This window comes from Mytilus galloprovincialis, chromosome 6, assembly GCF_965363235.1.
Source record: "Mytilus galloprovincialis chromosome 6, xbMytGall1.hap1.1, whole genome shotgun sequence".
Lineage (NCBI taxonomy): Eukaryota > Metazoa > Mollusca > Bivalvia > Mytilida > Mytilidae > Mytilus > Mytilus galloprovincialis.
In genome coordinates, this window is record NC_134843.1 from 28909677 (window position 1) to 28931416 (window position 21740).

General features: G+C 32.2%; 2 protein-coding genes across 2 annotated transcripts in view; both read right to left on the reverse strand.

Moving 5' to 3' along the window:
- LOC143079319 (uncharacterized) overlaps positions 1–21740 on the reverse strand; it is a 239632-nt gene that overhangs the window by 38946 nt on the left and 178946 nt on the right. The window lies entirely within an intron of this gene.
- Positions 1–21740, reverse strand: part of LOC143078476 (nephrin-like) — a 206446-nt gene that overhangs the window by 8629 nt on the left and 176077 nt on the right. Inside the window, exons 11-12 of the mRNA XM_076253335.1 lie at positions 7413–7634; positions 6352–6678 (exon numbers count right to left, since the gene is read on the reverse strand). Coding sequence (XP_076109450.1) covers positions 6352–6678; positions 7413–7634 — 549 coding nt within the window. The remainder of the gene's footprint in view (positions 1–6351; positions 6679–7412; positions 7635–21740) is intronic.

Sequence of the window (21740 nt, forward strand, 5' to 3'; positions counted from 1 at the left end):
TTTTATAACCAGTGGATATGCCGTTATTCAGCGCCTGATGCAATCCTGACAGACAAAGGACAAAACTTCATGTCGAATATATTGAAGGAGGTTTGCAATATCTTCGAAATCCAAAAGATAAATACCAGTAGTTACAGACCCCAAACAAACAGTACATGCGAACGGAATAACAAGACAATAGTTGAACAACTTCGCACATGCATTGATGCCAACCAGTTAAATTGGCCAGACAAATTACCAAGTATTGCTCATGCTATGAACACGTCAGTATGCACTGAATCGACACAGTACACTCCGTATTTCCTCGTATTTGGAAGAGAATGCAGAACGCCTATTGACACAGTTTTAACAGAACCCTCCAAAGTCGGACCAGTCGCTAAGCAGTATATAGACAAGTTACATGAACACTTAGTTTTAGCTAGAGCAATAGCGCGAGAAAATGCACTCGAAGCACAAAAGAAGTACAAAGCACAGCATGATAAAAGAGCAAGAGAAATTTCTTACAACATTCGTGATAAAGTATGGCTAGATACTAAGAAAACGGAAGTTGGGTTATCCCGAAAACTTTGTAATAAATGGCAAGGCCCGTATTACATAACCGAAGTAAAGGGTAAAAGCACGTACTATAGACTCCGGCGCTGTTCTGATGATGTACCAATTAAAGGACTTATCAACGTCAACAGACTCAAGAAGTTTTACGACCCACAAGACAGGCCTACAAACAATGTAGATGTTCCAACTGACGACGAAATGTCAGACGATGATGACAATGAAGAGGAAATTGCTGAGGATGACGATGAAATTGTTCAAACGGATACACAGCCAGACTCAAATGACCCTTCACAAAACGATACCCAGGTACAACGGCACACAAATGATGACCGAAAGAACGATGATTCAGATCTGTATCTAGTAGAACGGATAGTAAAAGCAAAACGTATAAACAATAAAATGCATTATTACATAAAATGGTTAGGTTTCGGTAGCACAAGTAATTCATGGGAACCGGAGGAAAATATTCCTCCAGAATTAAGACACGAATTTAAAGTTAGTATGGATCAGGCTAAACGTATAAAAGCACGTAAAACAGAGAGATAGAAATGAACCCCCTTTTTCTTCTGTAGAATTAGACATTACACTTACAAATCATTTTCAAGTTAAATAGCAAACTTGCATACAATGTACAAGCTCGTTTTTTTACATCGCAATTGGATAGATATTTACATAATCAAGTACTTCAGTTTTTCAATTTTTTTACCCTCAAACAGTAATGTTAATAGTATAACAACATTTAAATTTATATTGGGTTGTCATAGTATGTTTGTCGTAAATTTGGACCTAGTTTTTTTTTACACAAGTTAATGGTCGTATTATTAGACAAACATCAGTGACAGTTCATACATCAAATAACTGCAATTTTTACAAAATTGGTGTTATTTTCATGTTCTAACAATGGTATAACGGGTACAATCGTACCAAACTTTTGGCATTTCTTTCGACCCCTTTCGATCATGACTTGGATTCGTCACCCAAGTCGTGTTCAAAGGAGTTTCAATATAGGAGTGACGATCCTATGCTGAAACGACAAAAACCTTGAAAACTCTTTTTTAACTGCTATTTGCATTTAAAGAAACCATTGTTAAACTTTTATTTTATTTCAAAACATGCATTTTTTTTCCAAACAACACCACGACACAAGTTCATTCGCATATATTAGAGTATAAAAAGGAACTTCTTTATTCAGACAAAAGAGTGTCTTAAAATTTCCATCAGAACCTGTTTAGTTTTAAAACACACAGAATGTTTACAATCAGAAAGATTTTTACACTTGATTTTTATACTTATTTCGTTCTTATGTTCTAATTTTTAATATTCACAATTTGAAGTTCAACAGTTTGATCCCCCCCCCTTTATTTCTTACCAGCATTTTGTATCCCTAGCCAAATTCATAAGACTTTTAGATGAGTATGTTGAGATTTTATTTACGTGCAAATTTATATTTTAAAATTTACAATCAGTATTGAGATATTCCATATAATGCCTTTTCAAGTATCGAAATGATCTACACTTTGCGTTTTTGTTAAAAAAAAAGATATCAGGTATAAGCGACATTTTGATAAATGTTTACATTCAACAAGATGTATTCAATATATAACAAAGATGTGTATATAAAAATGCATATAGTGCTACAGAAATAGTTCGGACAAATGTTCCTGAAACTTAAAATATATATGTAGTAACAAAGTTTAGATTGGAGAGAATCTCCGGGATATTCATAGAGTTCATTCCAGGTGAAAATAGAGTTGGTGATGAAAACAGATTTATTTGAAAAAAACAATGACTTAATGCAATGATAATGTTTATATATATATTACTGATTTATTTTATATTCCCATATATATTCAAGTATCGAATTTCTGTGAGAGAGAGACACAGTGTCAATTTGTTATTTGCATGGTGGCAAATATTACAGACTGTTATACATATTGATTCGTGATTTATTTGTGTTGGTATTTAGACACAATTGGATTTAATTACTTTTAAGAAATTTTGAGAGAGAAAAGTTAAGACAACAAATGTTCGTAATAGCGCGCTTGTAAATAATGTAAATAATTTTTTTTAATATTTCCTGTGTGCATATTGAAATAGTATTCGTTAATAATTTACACATGCTGATACGGGAGTATCAGATAAGGAGCGACGGGGTAATATGACCCGACAATTGTTCGTTCAAAGGTCACATTTATGATTTTGAATGTTTTTATAATATTAGCATTTTATTATTATTCCGAGTCCTTATTGTGTTTTAATAATTTATTAGTTTATTGTCTTTTACGCTATTCAAAAGTTACTTGTATTTTACACTGAACTATAATCCTTTCATTCAGATTAATTATCGAAGATTTATATCCGTTTTTAAGATAAAAGGTTCTGTAACCAAGAACATAGATAATTTGACACTAAGTGAAAACTGCCGAAAGCCATTCTTGACAAACTTATACGAAGCATGTTTCTAATTCGTAATCCCCGCTTTCGGCAAAACGCGAATTAATATAATTTAAAAAGATATTTGATTGGTTAATTTTCCGTATGTCAATCAGTCTTTTGAATTTGTTTTTAGGTTGTTATTTAGTTAGGTTTTAATATTTGAAATATATGGATTAGAAATAAATATGTAAACTTTCCAGCTACTTGGACTTTATCTCAACTACCGCTAGTTTCCCCCATAAACTAACTAATATGACAGAGGTGACCAACAACCTGGTCATAATACCCTCATTTTCCAGTGACAGTCGAAATTTCCCAGACCATCATCCCTTATGGCCTCTATTATGACAAGACCTACCTATTGTATTTATTATGAACTTGTTCTCGTTCTAAATATTCATGAAATATTTGCCACTGGACGTTAATCAACCAACAATTAATCAATCTTAATTCATCGTCATGAAATGTCCAACGATCTATAAATCGATCAGACCTTTTCACCTACCATTCATGAAAACATATATTCACAATTTTCCCGTATGATAGTATGTAGCAGACTCCTCTTTTCTTCCTCGTTCACCACAATTCATCTCTGCGTGTGTTTTGCAAGAGACGATTATTGTTTACATAATCGGTACCACCTATGTATCCCCCTTTCTAGGGGGGGTCATTCGATGTCGTGTTGCTCTTTTCCCGTTTGTTTGTATATTTATGACCCTTGTGTGTTTTTTTATGATATAAAACATAGTTTTGTCTCTTTTCCCTTTGCAAAAAAAAGCTTTGTTTTTTCTTTCATAACAAGGAATGGTTGCGGGTGTACACTATTTTTTCTGTGCGTAACAAAACAGTTGCCCTCAATTAATGTTACCTCTGTTATCTAAACTAAAGTGAAGTGTCAGAAACTGTTGGGAAAGTACATTGGACATAATCAATTGATTTAGTATTTTGATGTTACATATAGTAAAAACACATGTATTAATCCCCATTTTTCATTCAATTTAATGCCAGAAAAGGTTCTATGCTCAAATTTATTAAAAACAATTCAAAATTGTCTAAATCTTATTTAAATTATTTAGTTTTGTAATATCTTAAGATATGATTAGTCTAGCACCCACGTTTAAAAAAGACAACTACGAACAAAGTGTGAATCGGACAAAAGATTGAATTGTTTAACATATAGTTCTGTTTCTCATATTCGCCGTCGTTGATCGGTGAAGTGCTGCATTATAAATGCACGTTCAATCATTAATATTAGCAATAGAAAATCTTGTAATTCAACGCCGATACTTGAAAAATATAAAAACTATTGTGACCCCCTAGTTCACGAAGTTAGTTCTTGGTTTCGCACTGTGTACAAAGGTCGTGTTTATGGTTGTTGATACAATTCTTGACACAATACGATTGTGGTAAATGTTATTGATTGATTTTTTTCTTCCGTTTTTTTTAACTATCAGCTACATGTAAGAATCAATTATGCTACCTTCAGTTCTCCAATATTTTTAGGAAACAGTAGGGCTATTCTTAAAAATATTGGACAGTTAAAGGTAGGATTATGGTTTCTTATAGAGAAATGATTGTCCAATCACTGAAATAAAGAACAGATACAACAATAGAATGACGTCACAACAACTATGGGGTTCATTTTAGTTTCCATTTAGTTTAGAGTAGTATTTCTCCAAAAGACTTTCTTCAAGTACAAGTATTAAAAAAAAAATCTTTTAACCAAAATATTTACAAAAAGTTATATGGATATGTTCCGGACCATATGAGTATTTGGACCATACGCGTATGGTCATGACCATATGGGTATATACTCATATGGTCCGACCATACGCGTATGGTCGGGGTAATTAACACTCTGTTACAGTTTACTTTTAATACTTCTAAACTCTTCATATGGTATGACCGTTCATTCAAAAAACGCTATCATATAGGTAATTTTATCGTTATATTATAATAAAAAGATAAGCTAAATAAAAATAAGAAGTTTCACATTGTTAATTTTACTTAATTGTCAAATTTAAAGTAAACACATTTTATACCGATGGTCATTACCGATGGTCATAACCGATTTGTTATTACGAGTAAATGGCAATATGTCGACTAAAAAATTAAATTCCAAAAATTTCTTAATGAACTGTTACATAAGAAGTCACTGGAAAGTAGCATACTATTAGTTTATTTAAGTTGTGTTGTGAAGATGGTGTATTGCAGTCAATCATTTTACGATATTTGAGATCTAGAGCTTCTTAAAAACACTGTAGACATCAGAATTGCCAAAGACCTCGGTATCACTGTACGCAGCTGCAAAAAAGGCTTGTTTTTCACTCGCAAACAAAATGTGTAAATGAAAAAGATCGTGCACAAAACTTGCAAATGCAAAAAAGCTATGATACCGTGTGGAAGTGAATGCCATTCAAGCCTACATGCACTAATGTAACTAGCGATGAAAACTAACTATGGCATCAATATTAAATTTTTACGTAGTTTTTTTTATTATAAAATTAAAAAATTGTCATGTTTTAAACCATCACTGTTTTTTTTAGATAAAGTTCTTGTATTATTGAAACGTTTATAATGTAATTTGGAAAAATAAATATACCTATATGGTCCAAATACTCATATGGTCCGGCCCGTTAATAACCAAACGAGTATTATACTCATATGGTCCGACCATATGAGTATACGCATATGGTCATGACCATACGCGTATGGTCCAAATACTCATATGGTCCGGAACAGATATAAGTCTTGTGGTATTGGATGCAATTTAGTGTATATTAATTGTCAATAAGACTTTGAAGACTGCTTTTATCAAAAATAAGTCAAAGGGTTATATGGTCACTAGTCCAGTGGTTTCTGTGGTCTTTTTGATTGCACATATCTTCATTTGGGCAAACTACCTTGTTATAGAATTCCAAATAACTAATTATGTTAGAACTAATAACCTTATGAGTCCTATTTTACTACGTCAGATGATCATTTTGTTAATTACATTATCCCCAATGATGCTTAATTATATTTTTTTGAAAATACTAAACTTTGTTCAGTCGTTGAGATGCGAAGAAATCCAAGGCTATTCTAGGAAGTTTGACTTCATGCGTTATCAATTTGATCAAAGTCAATGAACAATGACATACTAGTTATTAATAGGAGAAGCCTCAGTTAAAATCCGCCAATCAGAGATGCATCTATATACTACATGACATTGAAATTTTATTTTAAGTTTATGAAAAATCTTAACCACAAACAAGGCATAAGTAATCTAATCGCCACTGAGGTTTTTATGAACAAACAATATACTGTCTTCTACTAAACATTTTTGTAATCTACAAAAGACTTAAAATATGGTTCTTAACTTACATGTAATATTAAGTGTTTTAGAAGTCTCAACACCACGTCCTTGTTCCAATGTGGCTTCATTTCTTGATCCACAAATCATGTATTGACCATTATATATTCTATCCATACTGTATGTTAATGTAGATGTTACACTATATGTGTCGGTTGTTGGATCATGAGATGGTGATAATTGTGTTACATTTGCTGTAATATTAGTTTTACCATCTCCAAGTAACCAGTATATTGAAGCTTTTGGACGGCTTCCAGTTGATGTACATGATATTACCAGTGGTTTATTCTCCTCTGTGTTAACTGAATCAGAGCTGAATCTAGGATGATACGGCTTTACTGAAAATAATATTGAAATATATGTGTCCGTTATGCTCTATGCCATGCTTTCACTATCTTTTTTTCATTTTTAGTGCGTCATGTATTTTTGGACAAAATCCTTATTCAAGTAAACATTAAACAGTTCACTGATTTAGAAAGAATATGAGTACAAAGTTTCAAGTTGATATGTAACAAAAAACTAACCATAACTTACACCTGCTATTGGATGACCAACACACAGATTGTGAATTGTTATACACATTTTATGTAACAATTTTTTTCTTTGGTTAAAGTTTACTGTCAGATCCAACTTGAAGGTTCACATTTAGTAACTTAGGAGTGAGCGACCATGTTAAAATTACTAGATCAAGAAATATTCAATTTTCACACCTATGGAAAAGAGCAGATAATGAAAAACTTAAAAAAAATTGTTTACAATTCCAAAAACCAATTCCTAGACAAATACACCATTCAGTCATCTATATAAGAAATTTGACTAGAAGAAAAAAAACAACAACAAGAAGAACAAGAACGAGAAGAACAAGAAGAAGAAAAACAAGAAGAACAAGAACAAGAACAAGAACAAGACGAAATATCATGCCTATAACTGAATTTGTCATTTTTTCCAAAAGTAATAATTTTTCTTAAAACCAATATGTTTTTTTGGATTAGTTTTAGATTTTCTTATCATTTATAAAATCTTGCTGAATCATTTAATGGATAGTAATGAATCTCTTCATATCCTGCCAAACACTGTACATTCTGATCATCATAAGATCTGATTACAGATGATAATGTATACTGTACGGAGTACTTAGCTACTGTAACAACAGATTGTGATATCAGTAACTTCACATCAGGTGCAGGGTCTCCACCTACTACAGAACATCTTATTATCAGATTTTGTCCCTCTATACCATTTAATTGCTTGTCCAACCCAACATTTTCTAAGCTGACACTTGATGGTATATTGGCTGAAACATTAATTTGTATTTTCTGAATGGTAATATCATCTCAGTTTTATTTATATGGGCATAATGAAAGTGTTAATATGAGTTGTTCTATCATTCAAACAGAATTAACAGAATTTCACATACTTATCAAAGAGACGATAAATCTGAGGTGGAAGAAAAAAAGTATAAAAGCAAAACTTACAAACTCATTTAGTGACTAACTTTTTACATTTTTTACAATGAATTTAGTTTAAAAAAACCAAAGGAATTCAAGTGTAGAGGAATATTGACCCCCCCTTTTTTTCATCAGGTGTCAGTTACAAAGGTGACATCCCTTTTGTCCGTTTACCATTATTATGACAGCTCTTTATTCAGACAGCCCATTATTCAGACAATGCATCTGTAATAATTGTATGGGTTAATTTTTCTTTAAAATAGTAACTCAGTTCTCAATAATATTTTTGGTTGCCCGTTTAGATTCTGATTATTCTTTTCATGCTCGATATGTGTCTCCATGCCTTCGGTTAGTTCATGCTTATTGCAAATGATGAGTCCTTCCCCTCGTTCCCCCTTTTTGTTTTACGGATCCTGGTAGTTTACTTGTCTTAACTTTTCACGGCGGGTTTTATTCCATGATTTTGTTTATATCTCTGGATTTACTTCCTGTTAACTAGATCTTCCATTCCCTCTCTTTTGTATCATGGGACTGAGGGACTGAACAAACGGTAAAAAATGCTACACAGAGGAATAATTTATCAGTGCGCTGGATTTTCTTATTGACAACTTATTTGTTGAATTTGGAGGAAGACTTTTACAACAAATTGTCGGCATTCCTATGGGAACGAATTGTGTGCCTCTATGCTGACCTCGTCTTTTTTTCATATAACTCGGAGTTCCTTCAGACACTAGTCAAAAACAAGAAGATCGAAGAATCCAAGTCATTTCATTTCGCAATCAGATATATTGATGATGTTCTTTCCATTAACAATCCAAACTTTTCTGATTGGGTTCCATTAATATATCCTCAAGAACTAGAAATTAAAGAAACAACAAACATAACTTCCTCCGCCTCATTTATTATTTTTATTTATAATTTCCAATTTACAGCATGGTACACAAATAGAGTAGCAATATATAATATATAAATCTGTTGATACTATCTAATGGATACATCTTTCTATTAGGAAGCAATTTGTTTTTTTCAAATATACAATGTAAGACAGAGAGTAAAGCAGTCTGAGCACCAAAGAGAGAGAGAGAGAAAAAAAGAGAAAGAGCGAAAGAAAGAGAGTGAGATAGAATAGTGGTGAGTTTTCGATACAATTTATCTAGACATTGAATACTACTTCAGTATAGTAAATACAGCATTTTCATTTATTACATGTATACTATGAACGTGTAAAGTAATATACATGTGTGTACTTAACTAATTAAGTTATCTATCAAAAATACTCCATTCTTTGAAAACTGATATTCACATTTGTTTTTCATAACATTATTTTTGTCATCTGCATACAAATATTTCATCTTATCTTTTACTGAGTTTATTGTACAGTATTTAAGTTATTGTGTGAAAACCAAGATCAAAACTTATTTGGGATCCTTTTTGGCCCCTAATTCCTAAACTGTTGTGACCAAAATTAATTCATAAACTGTTGGGACAAAAATTCCCAAAATTAATCCCAACCTTCCTTTTTTGGTCATAAACCTTGTGTTGAAATTTCATTGATTTCTATTTACTTATACTAAAGTTATTGTGTGAAAACCAAGAAAAATGCTTATTTGTCCCCCTTTTTGGTCCCTTTTTCTAAACTGTAGGGAACAAAACACACTTAAATCAATCCCAACCTGCCTTTAGTGGTTATCAACCTTGTGTTAATATTTTATTGATTTTTATTCACTTATACTAAAGTTATTATCCGGAAATCATCCGTCTTCAGAAAACGCTGAAGACGACGACGACGACGACAACGTGATACCAATATATGACCAAAAATGTATTTAATAATTCCAATCTACCCAGAATCACATGAGTGAATAATTGATCACGTGACACAAATCAGAACGAGGTTGATCCTTTCATAATCAAATTAGATTTTTATTTTGTGGGAAAAATCTATTCGAATTATGGTTTTAATTCTGTGAAGTTTCAGGAAATTGAATTTAATTTGGGATATACAACCCTTGTATGGTGTAAACTTTATAAAAAAAACAACGTGTATGGTGTAATGGTGTATGTCATATGGTGTAATGGAGTAAGGTGTATGGTGCTATGGTGTATGGTGTAAGAGGAATTGTGTAATGGTGTTTGAGGAATGATGTGATTGTGTAACGTGCTATCGGAAATGGTGTGAATGATGGTGTACGACATTTCATTGGTTGAAAACGAAGTTCTTGTTATTTTATATTTTCGAATTGTAAACATAAACAACAATAATAATCTTAATATTTGAAATTTAATTGCATTATATGTAATTTCGGATCGTGAAGATAGAATGGGGAATAGTGCATGGTGTAATGTGTAAGGTGTATGGTGCAAAGGTGTAACGTGTATGGTGTAATGGTACAAGGTGTATGGTGTAAGGGTGTATGGTGTATGGTGTAATGGCGTATGGTGTTAATGGGAAGTTTACACCATCCAAGGACTGTATGTGATTTTAGGAACTAGATATCTTGGGAATACGGTTAAAAATAACATATTACAGATAATTTCTTTGTTATCAATTTCTGCAAAAGCGAGGGCACGTGTTTTTACACGATAATGGCAGAGGAATTTTTGTCACAAAACAAATATCAAGATATCACAAAACTATTGCGCAATACTGTGCAATTTAAGATTTCTTCTTGAAACTTTATAAAAATTTTGAGAAAAAAAAATTGAACCCCTTAAAAAAATAGGAACCCCTAAAACTTTTTGAATCCCCCCTAGGAGTAATTACCCACAAACTCGATACCTGCCTTTCCTTTGTAGTATGGAAACTTTGTAGTGCAATTTCAGAGAGATCCATACACTTAAACACAAGTTATTATCTGGAAACTAGAAAAATGCTTGTTTTTGGCCAGAAAGAAAAATCCGTAGGAGATTTTGAATCGTCAAATGAAGATGAGGAAGGAGAACCAAAGAGTAAACATAGAAAAGTGGAAATTGCACCGACAAAGTTTGACAAGATCAAAAGAGTAGAAAGTGTTCTTTCCAAAAAGCCAAAATTAGGGCCTTTCTGTTCATGAGGAAATAGTGAAAATCGTAAACCAAGGATCCCAGTCTACGGTAGACCATAGGAGTAAAGAGGTACAAGAGCTATTGGAAAAATATGTAAGACCTGATAATTGTGATTATTTGGAAGTGCCTAAGGTCAATAAAGTATTATGGACTTCGAAAGAAACTGACAAACGTTTGAAGGACTTGGATCGTAATTTTTAGAGAACGCCAGGATATTTAGAAAATGGGATGATTCCTCTGGTTTTGCTGTTTGAAAAGTTCAACAGATGAATCTGAAGACAATTTTGAATTGGCACCTATGAATATGTTACTGTATGCACACAGAGACATGTCTAGTCAGCCAAAAAGATTACTGACTCAAGCACTTGACAAGAAGTACAATTTGATGAACAGGGAGACCTAAAAAAAAAGAATGAAGGACTAAAAAAAGAATAAAAGAAATTGATGATAGTGTCAAACTCGGGAAAAAGATTGGATCTGTTAAAGGTTTTTGGCAAAGAAAAAACTAGAGAGCCAGAGAAATCAAACAGGGACAATGATAAGAGCAATGGTTTTAACAGTGGTTATTGCAGTGGCTTTAAACGTTCTTTTTTGGCCAAACGAGCCCAGATGAACCGAGAAGGACAGAAAAAACAAGAAAAGGCAAGGGAAATCTGGGCAACAAGAAACACTAGTTACACAAGATAATGTAAGTACTTTTATGGTTAATGAATTACATTGTCTTGAAAATATACCTGCCAATTTTATAACAGGACAAATTTCAAACTGTTTGACACTGAGCAACTCATCATTGATGATCTGCTATCAAATTTGTTGACTAAAAGTGTGATCTAACTAACCATCAATTTGGGGAAATTGTATCACACATATTTATTAGACCTAAACCTGATGGATCTCAGACTCAATTTAAGTAATTTAAATGAACATTTAGAGCATAAACATTTTAAAATGGAAACTTTCAAGTCAGCTATAGAATTAGTTAAACAAAACTGCCTCTTTTTCTAGACTGGACATTAAAGATGCCTTTTATAGTCTAACCAGATGCTCTGTAGGGCGCAGCTTTAAAAGACCGTAGAGGTCAAATCCTGAACAGTTGTGGTAAGTATGGACAAAACATTTAAACTTGATACAGTTCTGAAATTGGATTGTGATTAAAAAGTTGACACAGCAAAGGTCTCTGACACAGAATGAATGTGGTCTAATGAACATAAATTTTTTTTATACACTATGCTGTTGAATATTAATCCCCTCAAAAAAACATTTGAAAAAAAATTCTTTTTAAATTCTAAAATCTGAAATGAGAAAATGTTACCCCCTCCCCCATTTGTTTTACCTCACCCTTTCCCTTATTCCAAAAATAATCTCAATTCAAATTTCTAATGGAGTTGGCAACAATAACTACTCATTTAAATACATCATAAATTATTAAAATATAAAACGACATACAGTCATGGTTAAAATTAATATCAATTAAAAGTAACTTCTAAGAATAAATTTACAGCTACTCATCTCAAAACAATCATCATTTCGTAATACAAAATTTTCAATCAGTGTAAAGGAGGCAAGTAATCAAACATATACTAGTCAACAAAAGAAACGATACAAGACTTTTTCTCAAATTAAAGATAAAGTTTTCCGCTCATTGGACCAATATTGAAGGTAGTAATACTAAATCATAATGGAAATATAAATCCGTTTAAAAAAAAAAATTTTTTTTTGCTTTCGTGAAGTTTTTTCGCGATTTTTTTTTTGTTACAAAATTTACATAAAACGACAATTTTAAAAACAGAAGTTCCAAATAATGGTGCCAACCTCTCATTTGAAGGTAAAGACAGTGTTTGCCATCAATTTGTTTTTAAAAATCATACATTTTCTTCGTTTATTTGTTAAGCAAAGTTCGGCCCCATGAGAAATCGTTAAAATGTATACATTATCAACTGATTTACCATAGAGAGTATGTGTAAAGTGATATTCAAAAAGCGGTAATAATCTTAAAACTATTCCGAAAGGTTCCAAATTTACTGTGTGTTGTTTTCATATCTAAAGCATTGATTTGAGACCAAAAAAAAAATCTTTTTGCATTTTTTGAGATTTCAAAATACACTTTTTTTCCAAAAAATTTGAAAAAAACAATATTTCAACCCATTAGTTAAAACATGAACATAACTTGATTAGCATATTGAATATTTTTAAACAAATTTGAAATTTCATTTAGTACTTAGAAAATTATGTGTCGATTTTTTATTCAACTTTCCGCAAAACTAATTTGCACCCCATGATCATTTACACGGAATTTAGATACTTTCCGACAAGTTTTGATTTTCATTATCACATGTGCATACATTTCAAATGAAAGCTTTTTAAAATAGTGTATCTCATTTTGTTTTATATTGAAAACTTTTTGATAAATTTTATTTCAAAGTCGTGTATCGTTTCTTTTGTTGACTAGTATATATATAACAGTTTTCTTTAATTTTAATTGGACTTCCTCCCTCGTACTGCTTTTAAATTGTCCTTCAACCAGAAAAAAAACCTTGGTTTTGCCCCTAATTGCTATATGATTTGAGCTATAACCTTCAATAACCATCTTTTTGTAGTATGGAAACTTGTGATATAATTTTAAAGAGATGTGTACACTTAAACACTTATTGACTGAAAACTACAAAAATGCTTATTTGGGCCCCTTTTTTTGGCCAATCATTCCTAAACATTTGGAACCATAACCCCAAAAATCAATCCCAACCTTCCGTTAATGTTTATAAACATTGAGTTGAAATTTTATTGATTTCTGCTAACTTATATGCTAAAGTTATTATTCGGAAACCATGTGTCTTCGGACGACGACGCAGACGACGCTGACGACGCAGACGATGACAGCATGATACCATTATACGACGCAAAAATATATATTTGAGGTCGTATAAAAAATAGCCTTGAGGACAGGAAATATTTAATATTTAAATGGAAAGAAAACTTTTTTCAGTTTACTGCTATGTCAAACGGTTTATCTTCAGCTTCTAGAGTGTTCACAAAACTATTAAAACCAGTTCTTTCCTCTTTGAGGAAGGAAGGATATATTAATTGTGCATATATAGATGATATTTTACACCAACTACAAAAATTAGGATTTTTTAGGTTTTGAAATAGACTCAGTTAATATGACTGTTACAATTACAGCTAAGAAAGTGGCAAACATTGTAAATTTAAGTGTCGAAATGTTGAATAAAGAATTTTTAACGGTGAATGAATTTGCTTAACTCATTTGGGAATTAATTGCAGCTGAACATGATGTTTTATATGCACCCTTGTTTTACAAAACTTTCGAAATACAAAAAGACTTTGAGTTGTATAGACTGTTAATGGATGGATTTTTAATTTAACATATAGTTTCAAACCTATTGTATTCAAATCAAAAGATAGAAGTATGATAGGATAAAGTGCACATGATGTTTCAAACAATTTGGATATATCAGGTATTTTGTCGAAAGAGGAGAGACGAAAACATATAAATTATAAAGCACTCAATTGGCCTTAAAACAATTCTGTGAAAATTCGCATGTAGAGTTATGTTCAATAATTTCAGGATAACACTACAGCTATAAATATTTGAATAAAATGGGTGGAAGAAAAACATCACTCAATAGACTAGCTAAAAAGAATTTGTTATGGTGTATGCATAGAAAAATCTGGTTAAGTGTTTTCTTCATAAAAGGAAAGTTCAACATTAAAGCATTTGCACTCAGCAGGCAAAAGCTAAATGCTGATATGGAATGGATGATAGTAGACAATATTTTTGCTCAGATCATGGACAAGTTTGGAACTTGTGATATTGACCTACTTGCGTCAAAATATAATTACAGGTTGATAAGTATGTTTTATTTGCACTGGAGTGACTATTACGCATATATTTTTCCACCTTTCAGTGTATTGAGTGCAGTATTACAGAACACTTGTCTCGAAAAAGCAACAGCAGTGGTGATACATGTAGCTCCGTTATTTTCAACACAAACTTGGTTTCCTGTGATGCTGAACTTAGTATGCAATCAACCCTACATTCTACTCAAAGTTCAAAATATCTTTAAAAATCTGAAAACAAGTCAAAATCATCATTTAAAATATAGATTTGGAGTTTTCCTGGTCTCAGGGAAAATTTATGTGAAAGAAGCTTATCAAAAGACGCTGGGATCATGGAGAGAAGGTACACAAAAACAATATGGGTCATATATCCAAAAGTGGATGTTTTTTGTATCTAAGAAAAGATTAATCAATTTAATCCTTCTATAAACATGATAAACAATTTTCTACAGTTTTTTTTCAATTTATTTGAAAGTGGATTGAGTTACAGTGCTTTAACTACTGCTAAATCTGCTGTGTTTAGTTTTGTGTATTTGATAACTTATGTTCAAATTGGAAAACATGTCCAAGTGAAGTAGTTTATGAAGAGACTTATTAACAAAAGACCTACGTTTCCAAAATATAATGTCAATTTGAACATTGATATCGTTTTAACGTTCTGAAAAACTTTGAAGACAGTAAAAAATATTTCATTAAAGAAGTTAACTTTCAAATTGGTAATGTTGTTGGCTTTTACAACAGGACAAATGATACACAGTTTATTTCTAATTGACAACAATCAATTAGAACTTGTAACTGATTTCTTTTGTGATTCAATTAAGGGGATAACTTATATTTTAACAATTTTATGGCTTCTTCACTCACTTCCCAAGCGTAGTCTAGTGATGCAATTGGACTTTTTACATTTACAATGCTGGTACTGCGATAGTTGTACACATGCCGAAAAAATTGTGTATACTTGATAAAAGATAATTGTTGGTTCATTAAATAATCATAATTGACAAGTGTACATAATTTCATTATTTATGACGCAGTGTGTCCAAGCTAGCATATCATATATCCTGTCTCTTATAATGAGTCTTCCTTCTTCATCACAACAACTTTCATTTTGACTCTGGTTTACCTCCAGTGTGGCAGTTGATTAAATAAGTTTTAAACACCAGCCTCACTTACTTTGGACAATCACTGTTTTGGTACTTTTGAAAAGGTTTTGTAATTTCGCCAAATGAAATGATAAGTATTTTTCAAACAGCAAAAACAACATTTTCGTTATTAATCCAAAAAAGAGTTACTCCTCCTATTTTTGCTTATTTTGAAATTCTCATGATAAAAATATAATTATAAGTAAACAAATAATTGCCATCGACTAGAAAAATGAATGTCAGGTTATATCTTCAATACTCCAAATAAAATCAACCAGTATTTGTATTTATTGTATCATGGAAGTATTATATTGACAGGAACTCCAACAAAAAAGTAGCACATTCGCACCCAACTGATTTCTTCAGGAAAGTAAAAGGTTCCGCCTCAGTATGTCAAGTACGTGATAACTCCTTTGTGGGGTATCTGCGATACCGCCCTTGCGTGTATTGTTTACAGAAACTGATCTTATCACGTGATTTGTTCGAGGGCCTAATCTACCTACCAATGTAAATAAATACGGAAACTCCTGTGGCTAATTGCGAATCGCTACATAACGATATCTGTTTCTATTCAATAATTAAATATAATTGGTAGGTAGGTAAGATTATTTTTAGTTTTGTCTAATATGTTTTTATCAATGGAACTAGGAAATCGGGAAATATCCGGTTATGCAGATTACATGACTCTGAAGCAGAGTGTTTGCAGAAAATAATTTGATGTACGTGTAGTGTGCCTGATGGAGCCTGATAACTCAAATTTTAAGTTAAAGATTGTAAACTTTAATCGAGTGTAACACAAATATTAATGGTTTTCTCTATCATAAAATGTAACTTAACATATGTATAGAAAATGTTTTAAACACTAAGAGAGGTGGATAATTATACGCCCGTGATTGTCTCTCCATATAGCATGTATCAAGTTATATCACAGATTACATGTACACCTTTTGAATTCTAAATTCTAAATTTAAAAATAACTTCAACCTAGTCCGAGATTGCTCTGACGTCTGATGGATTTGTTTTGGGTACAAATGACTTTAATAACTTTAAATATATCAATGCATTTATAGAACTAGTAAAATAATGCTGGGTCATCTGCAGTATATTCTTAAAATTGTATCATTAGAATTAAATGTAAAACTATTTGTAATGGCTGAACAGCAGTAAGCAGTAAACCTTAATTATACATGCAGATTACAACTATGTGTTTCCTTTCACAAGAAATTTATTATAATTCAATATAAAAATTAGAAGATATGATTACCAAATGAAACAGAAGTTTTCAACTATAGGTTACTGTACAGTCTTTAACATATTTTAGCAAATCCATATCATATATGAAAGAAAAACTATTGGCCTGATAATGCACAAAACAAATAACAGAGAACAAAATATGCGAATATAAATAATAAATAGATATTTGCGATTAAAAATTATGTCCATGCAAACGATTATGTTGCTTTTTTTCATATTTTTTTGGGGAGGGAGGGGGTAAGTCATATAGCATCTGTTTGAAATTAATCAGTTAGTTGTCAGTAATTATTTGTTTTTTTAACATTGGTAACGCAAATGGGGGATGGTTAAATTTTTACTACAACTGAATCAAAGGAAGAAAAGCATTACTTTTTTCAGTAAACTGATATGGTGGAACTTTTCCGTTTATGTAGTTCTACTATTCCACACGCTAAGATTCATTTGCCATATGATAAATCAAGATTTTCAAAGGATATAAAACTTGCCTTAAAAGTTGATATAGAACAATACACAACTAGTCACCCACAGTATATGTGTGAGTCATGCAGAATGAAATTATGGCGCTGGAGAAAGAACTTAAATAAACGGAAAGTAAAGCCGATTAATATCAATGTAAACTATCAAATATCTAACACTCCTGAAATTAACTGGGAACAAATTCAGCAACATGCAGCCAACCTTGGATTCACTATTTGTAATGAAAGCAGTCGTAGATATTTTATTAAAATTGATGATGGAGAAGTGCAGTTTTCACTTCAGTTTAAAAACAAAGGAGAACACACTTTGAATGTTTTGGGTCATGTTATGAATGACTTATCTCTGTACAGTTTTTCACTGACTTAAAAAAAAACATATAACAAATATGGGCCTGCGATATTAGGTTTGAAAAAAGTATGCATGGGAAATTATGATTTTGAAGACATCGGCAGAAACCTGAATGCAGAAAATCTAGCCACTTTTGTCAATGCCGAAGGAGAAATGAGTGTACTAGAAGAGCTCTACAAAAATAGAAAACTAGTAAGAACTGTTAATTGTTTACGACTTTGTGCTGCAAGCGAAGACAGATGTAATGTTTGTCAAATGTATAGGACATTTCTATATATGTGTAGAACCAGGCTGCGTTCCGCCACGTCTAAACCCAAACTGACACACAGACTAGATTACATGAATTTCTAACATGTTGCAAGAAAGATGCCTCAATTCTCGTGCTGAAATAAGAGGCTTGAAGAGAAGAATAAATGTTCTGGTTGAGCAGATACAGACTGACTGTACTAAAATTAGCATTGAACTGGAGGATCGACTTTCATCATCATTTGTTAAGATAATGCAGGACAACAAAATGCTGCGTTACAAAACTTCCAGAAGGGTACCATACCACATCTTTTATAGCAGCAGCAGCTTGAAGCAGCAACACTAATAGACTCGAGGCAAATGAGATGGCATCCCATACTTTTACAATGGTGCATCGCAATTCATGCAAAGTCACCTTCAGTATATAAGATGATGAAAAACAGCAAAATCCTAACTCCTCCTTGCAAAAATACTCTAAGAGATTATACAAAATTCACAGATGCTGGTAGTGGATGGAATTCAGATGTAATTGAGAGAATTATAACGGATCATGAAGTTGATGAAAACGATTTGAAAAGTGAAGTGAGCTTGCTCTTTGATGAAGTTAGAATAAAATCAGAACTGGTCTATTGTACTGAAACCGGGAAATTAATAGGATTTTGTGACTTAGGAACAGTGAAAAACGAACTATATGCATACAATGCCAAAGACAAAAGAGTACCAGAACTAGCAACACATATTTTAGCGTTCACGATAAGAGGAATATTTAGCCGTTTAGAATGTGTAGTATCCCACTACCCATGCAAAGGATTTAGCAGTGAGCAACTGTTTGTTTCAGTATGGATAGGGGTTGGCCTATTGGAGGGTTATGGTTTTAAAGTAAGGGCTTTATTCTGTGATGGTGCCACACCGAACAAGAAACTCTATAGGTATCACGGCAATGGCCAGGATACTTAGTATGTGTCACCGAACAGTTAATCCATTCAATCTGACAAATTTATACTTTATATGTGACACGCCACACCTTCTCAAGACCACTAAAATTAATTTTGAAAACTCTGAATGGAACAACAAAACAAGAAATTTGCATGTGAGTTCAAATTGATTATGTAGAGCTGTTTTTTTCTAATACTTCGTAGAAACTTTAAATATATTGCCTTCGAATAAAAGCAACATGCTTTTACTTCTTTATTTTAAAATACTGGGGGTCTTTAAATAAATATGTCAGAAGTAAAAAATAACATCGCAATATATAGAAGATCTGACCTCAACACCAAGAGTGTGAATATATAGTTTTCAATTTAGACTTGTTTATATGACTCAGACGTACTTATAAATATAATTATTTTCTGTGACTGTATATTACATTAATTTGTAGGATCCTTTACTATAGATAATTTAGCTGATCTGTAACAAAAACATCTTCATGCCTTATATATCATGTACTGTAGTACGCCGCTAGATTAAAAACTGACGAGGAAAGGTAACACACGGCCAGCGAAAGCTCTTTTATAGAGAGCCCAGGGGGTCGTGTGGTCTAGCGGGACGGCTGCAGTGCAGGCGATTTGGTGTCACGATATCACAGCAGCATGGGTTCGAATCCAGGCGAGGGAAGAACCAAAAATTTGCGAAAGCAAATTTACAGATCTAACATTGTTGGGTTGATGTTTAGACGAGTTATATATATATATATACATATATATGAGTCTAAAAGATTGTGTAACAATACCGATAAATAAATGGAAAACAAAACACTAAAAAGTGTTGAATATCATCGCACAAAGATAGACAAACTGAACAGATGTTATAAATTATACAATAATTGCAAAGATTTTGGCTCAACAAATGGCCTTTTTCGGTGCAAAAGTTTTAACAATACTGATATATTATGTATAAGGTGTAAACATGCTACTGTGATATCGTGACACCAAATTGCCTGCACTGCAGCCGTCCCGCTAGACCACACGACCACCTGGGCTCTTAAAAATAGAGCTTTCGCTGGCCGTGTGTTACCTTTCCACGTCAGTTTTAATCTAGCGGCGTACTGCAGTACATGATATATAAGGCATGAAGATGTTATTGTTACAGATCAGCTAAATATCTATAGTAAAGGATCCTACAAATTAATGTAAGATACAATCACAGAAAATAATTATATTTATAAGTACGTCTGAGTCAGTGACAACCCTACAACAGATGTATCCATCGGATCCCCATCAATGATGGTGATACATGGCTGTGTACATAATGTATATACAACTCGTCTAAACATCAACCCAACAATGTTAGATCTGTAAATTTGCTTTCGCAAATTTTTGGTTCTTCCCTCGCCGGGATTCGAACCCATGCTACTGTGATATCGTGACACCAAATCGCCCTAACATCACTGAATAGACATTTATTGTCGAAATCGGGATCTGGTGTACAAAAAAATATTGACACCTCAAGTTTGTGGCATAACATCTTGGATACAAGTTTATTGTTTTCTGTTTAGTTTTAAATTTATATTAAGATCCATTTTCTTACATCTTGTGATCAATTTTATTTGGAAATTGCCAATGGCAGTCAGCAGGGTAAAAGATCATCAGTTGTTCGACCCGTTAGTCAAATGCGTTTTGTTTAAATATACTTTTTAAATAATTTTTTTTAAATGTACAAAACTTTTATTATAGAATGTTTAACTTTCAAGGTGCATATCATCTGTCATTGTGTAATTTTTTTATATCTTAATTCAACCCCAATACATATATATCTGACACCGGTGTTTCTAAACGGCGGAAACGGAAAGAAATATTTATATGGACGGAATTCAAGGTGGGAAATGGAAAGAACTACGAAAATAAATAACGACTGAAGTATAAATGAAATCACTCAACAATTATGTTGACAATAGAATAGGATCTAGATATCAAAGAAAATAGCAAAAAGTTTTAGTATACATAACATTGATAGCTGGAAAAACAAGATGCTAGAAAGAGCATTCATTTAGGTTTATATGCATCTTAAACAATAGGAACTCTCCAACATTATAGACTTATAAAAATCTCTCTATCTTCTTTAGTGTTTACCCAAAACACAAGAGAGGATGAAAAGTCCTCCGTCATTTAAGGTCAATCATTACTTTAAAAATTATACTTACTATAATGAAAATATCAACTTGTTTGTAGATCTTGTCTTGCTGTCCATTTTTATTTCATTAGTTTCTAGCTATCGGTTATAGTTTTCAAAATATTTGGTAACATCGCCAAAGATTGGAAAAATCAGTAAGAGCGAAGACTCTATAACGAGTCAACTAACGATTCGCCGGACATTTTGACCTCCTTGTAAATCTTGTGTTGCTAGTAACTTTTGCAATTAATAGTTTTTAACTATTTTTATATTTTTATATACTATAGGCAAGCATGGAAATTTGTAAAATGTGTCATATAAGGGTGATAACTCCTATTAGAAATCATTTGACCGCTTTTACGTGAATGGACATTAGCTCAACTTTCTAAACATTTTATTCGCATCAGGTTTTCTCTATTCATAAAGGTTTTCAATAAACAGCACTTGTATTTCATTACTAGGTTTTAATATCAGTCA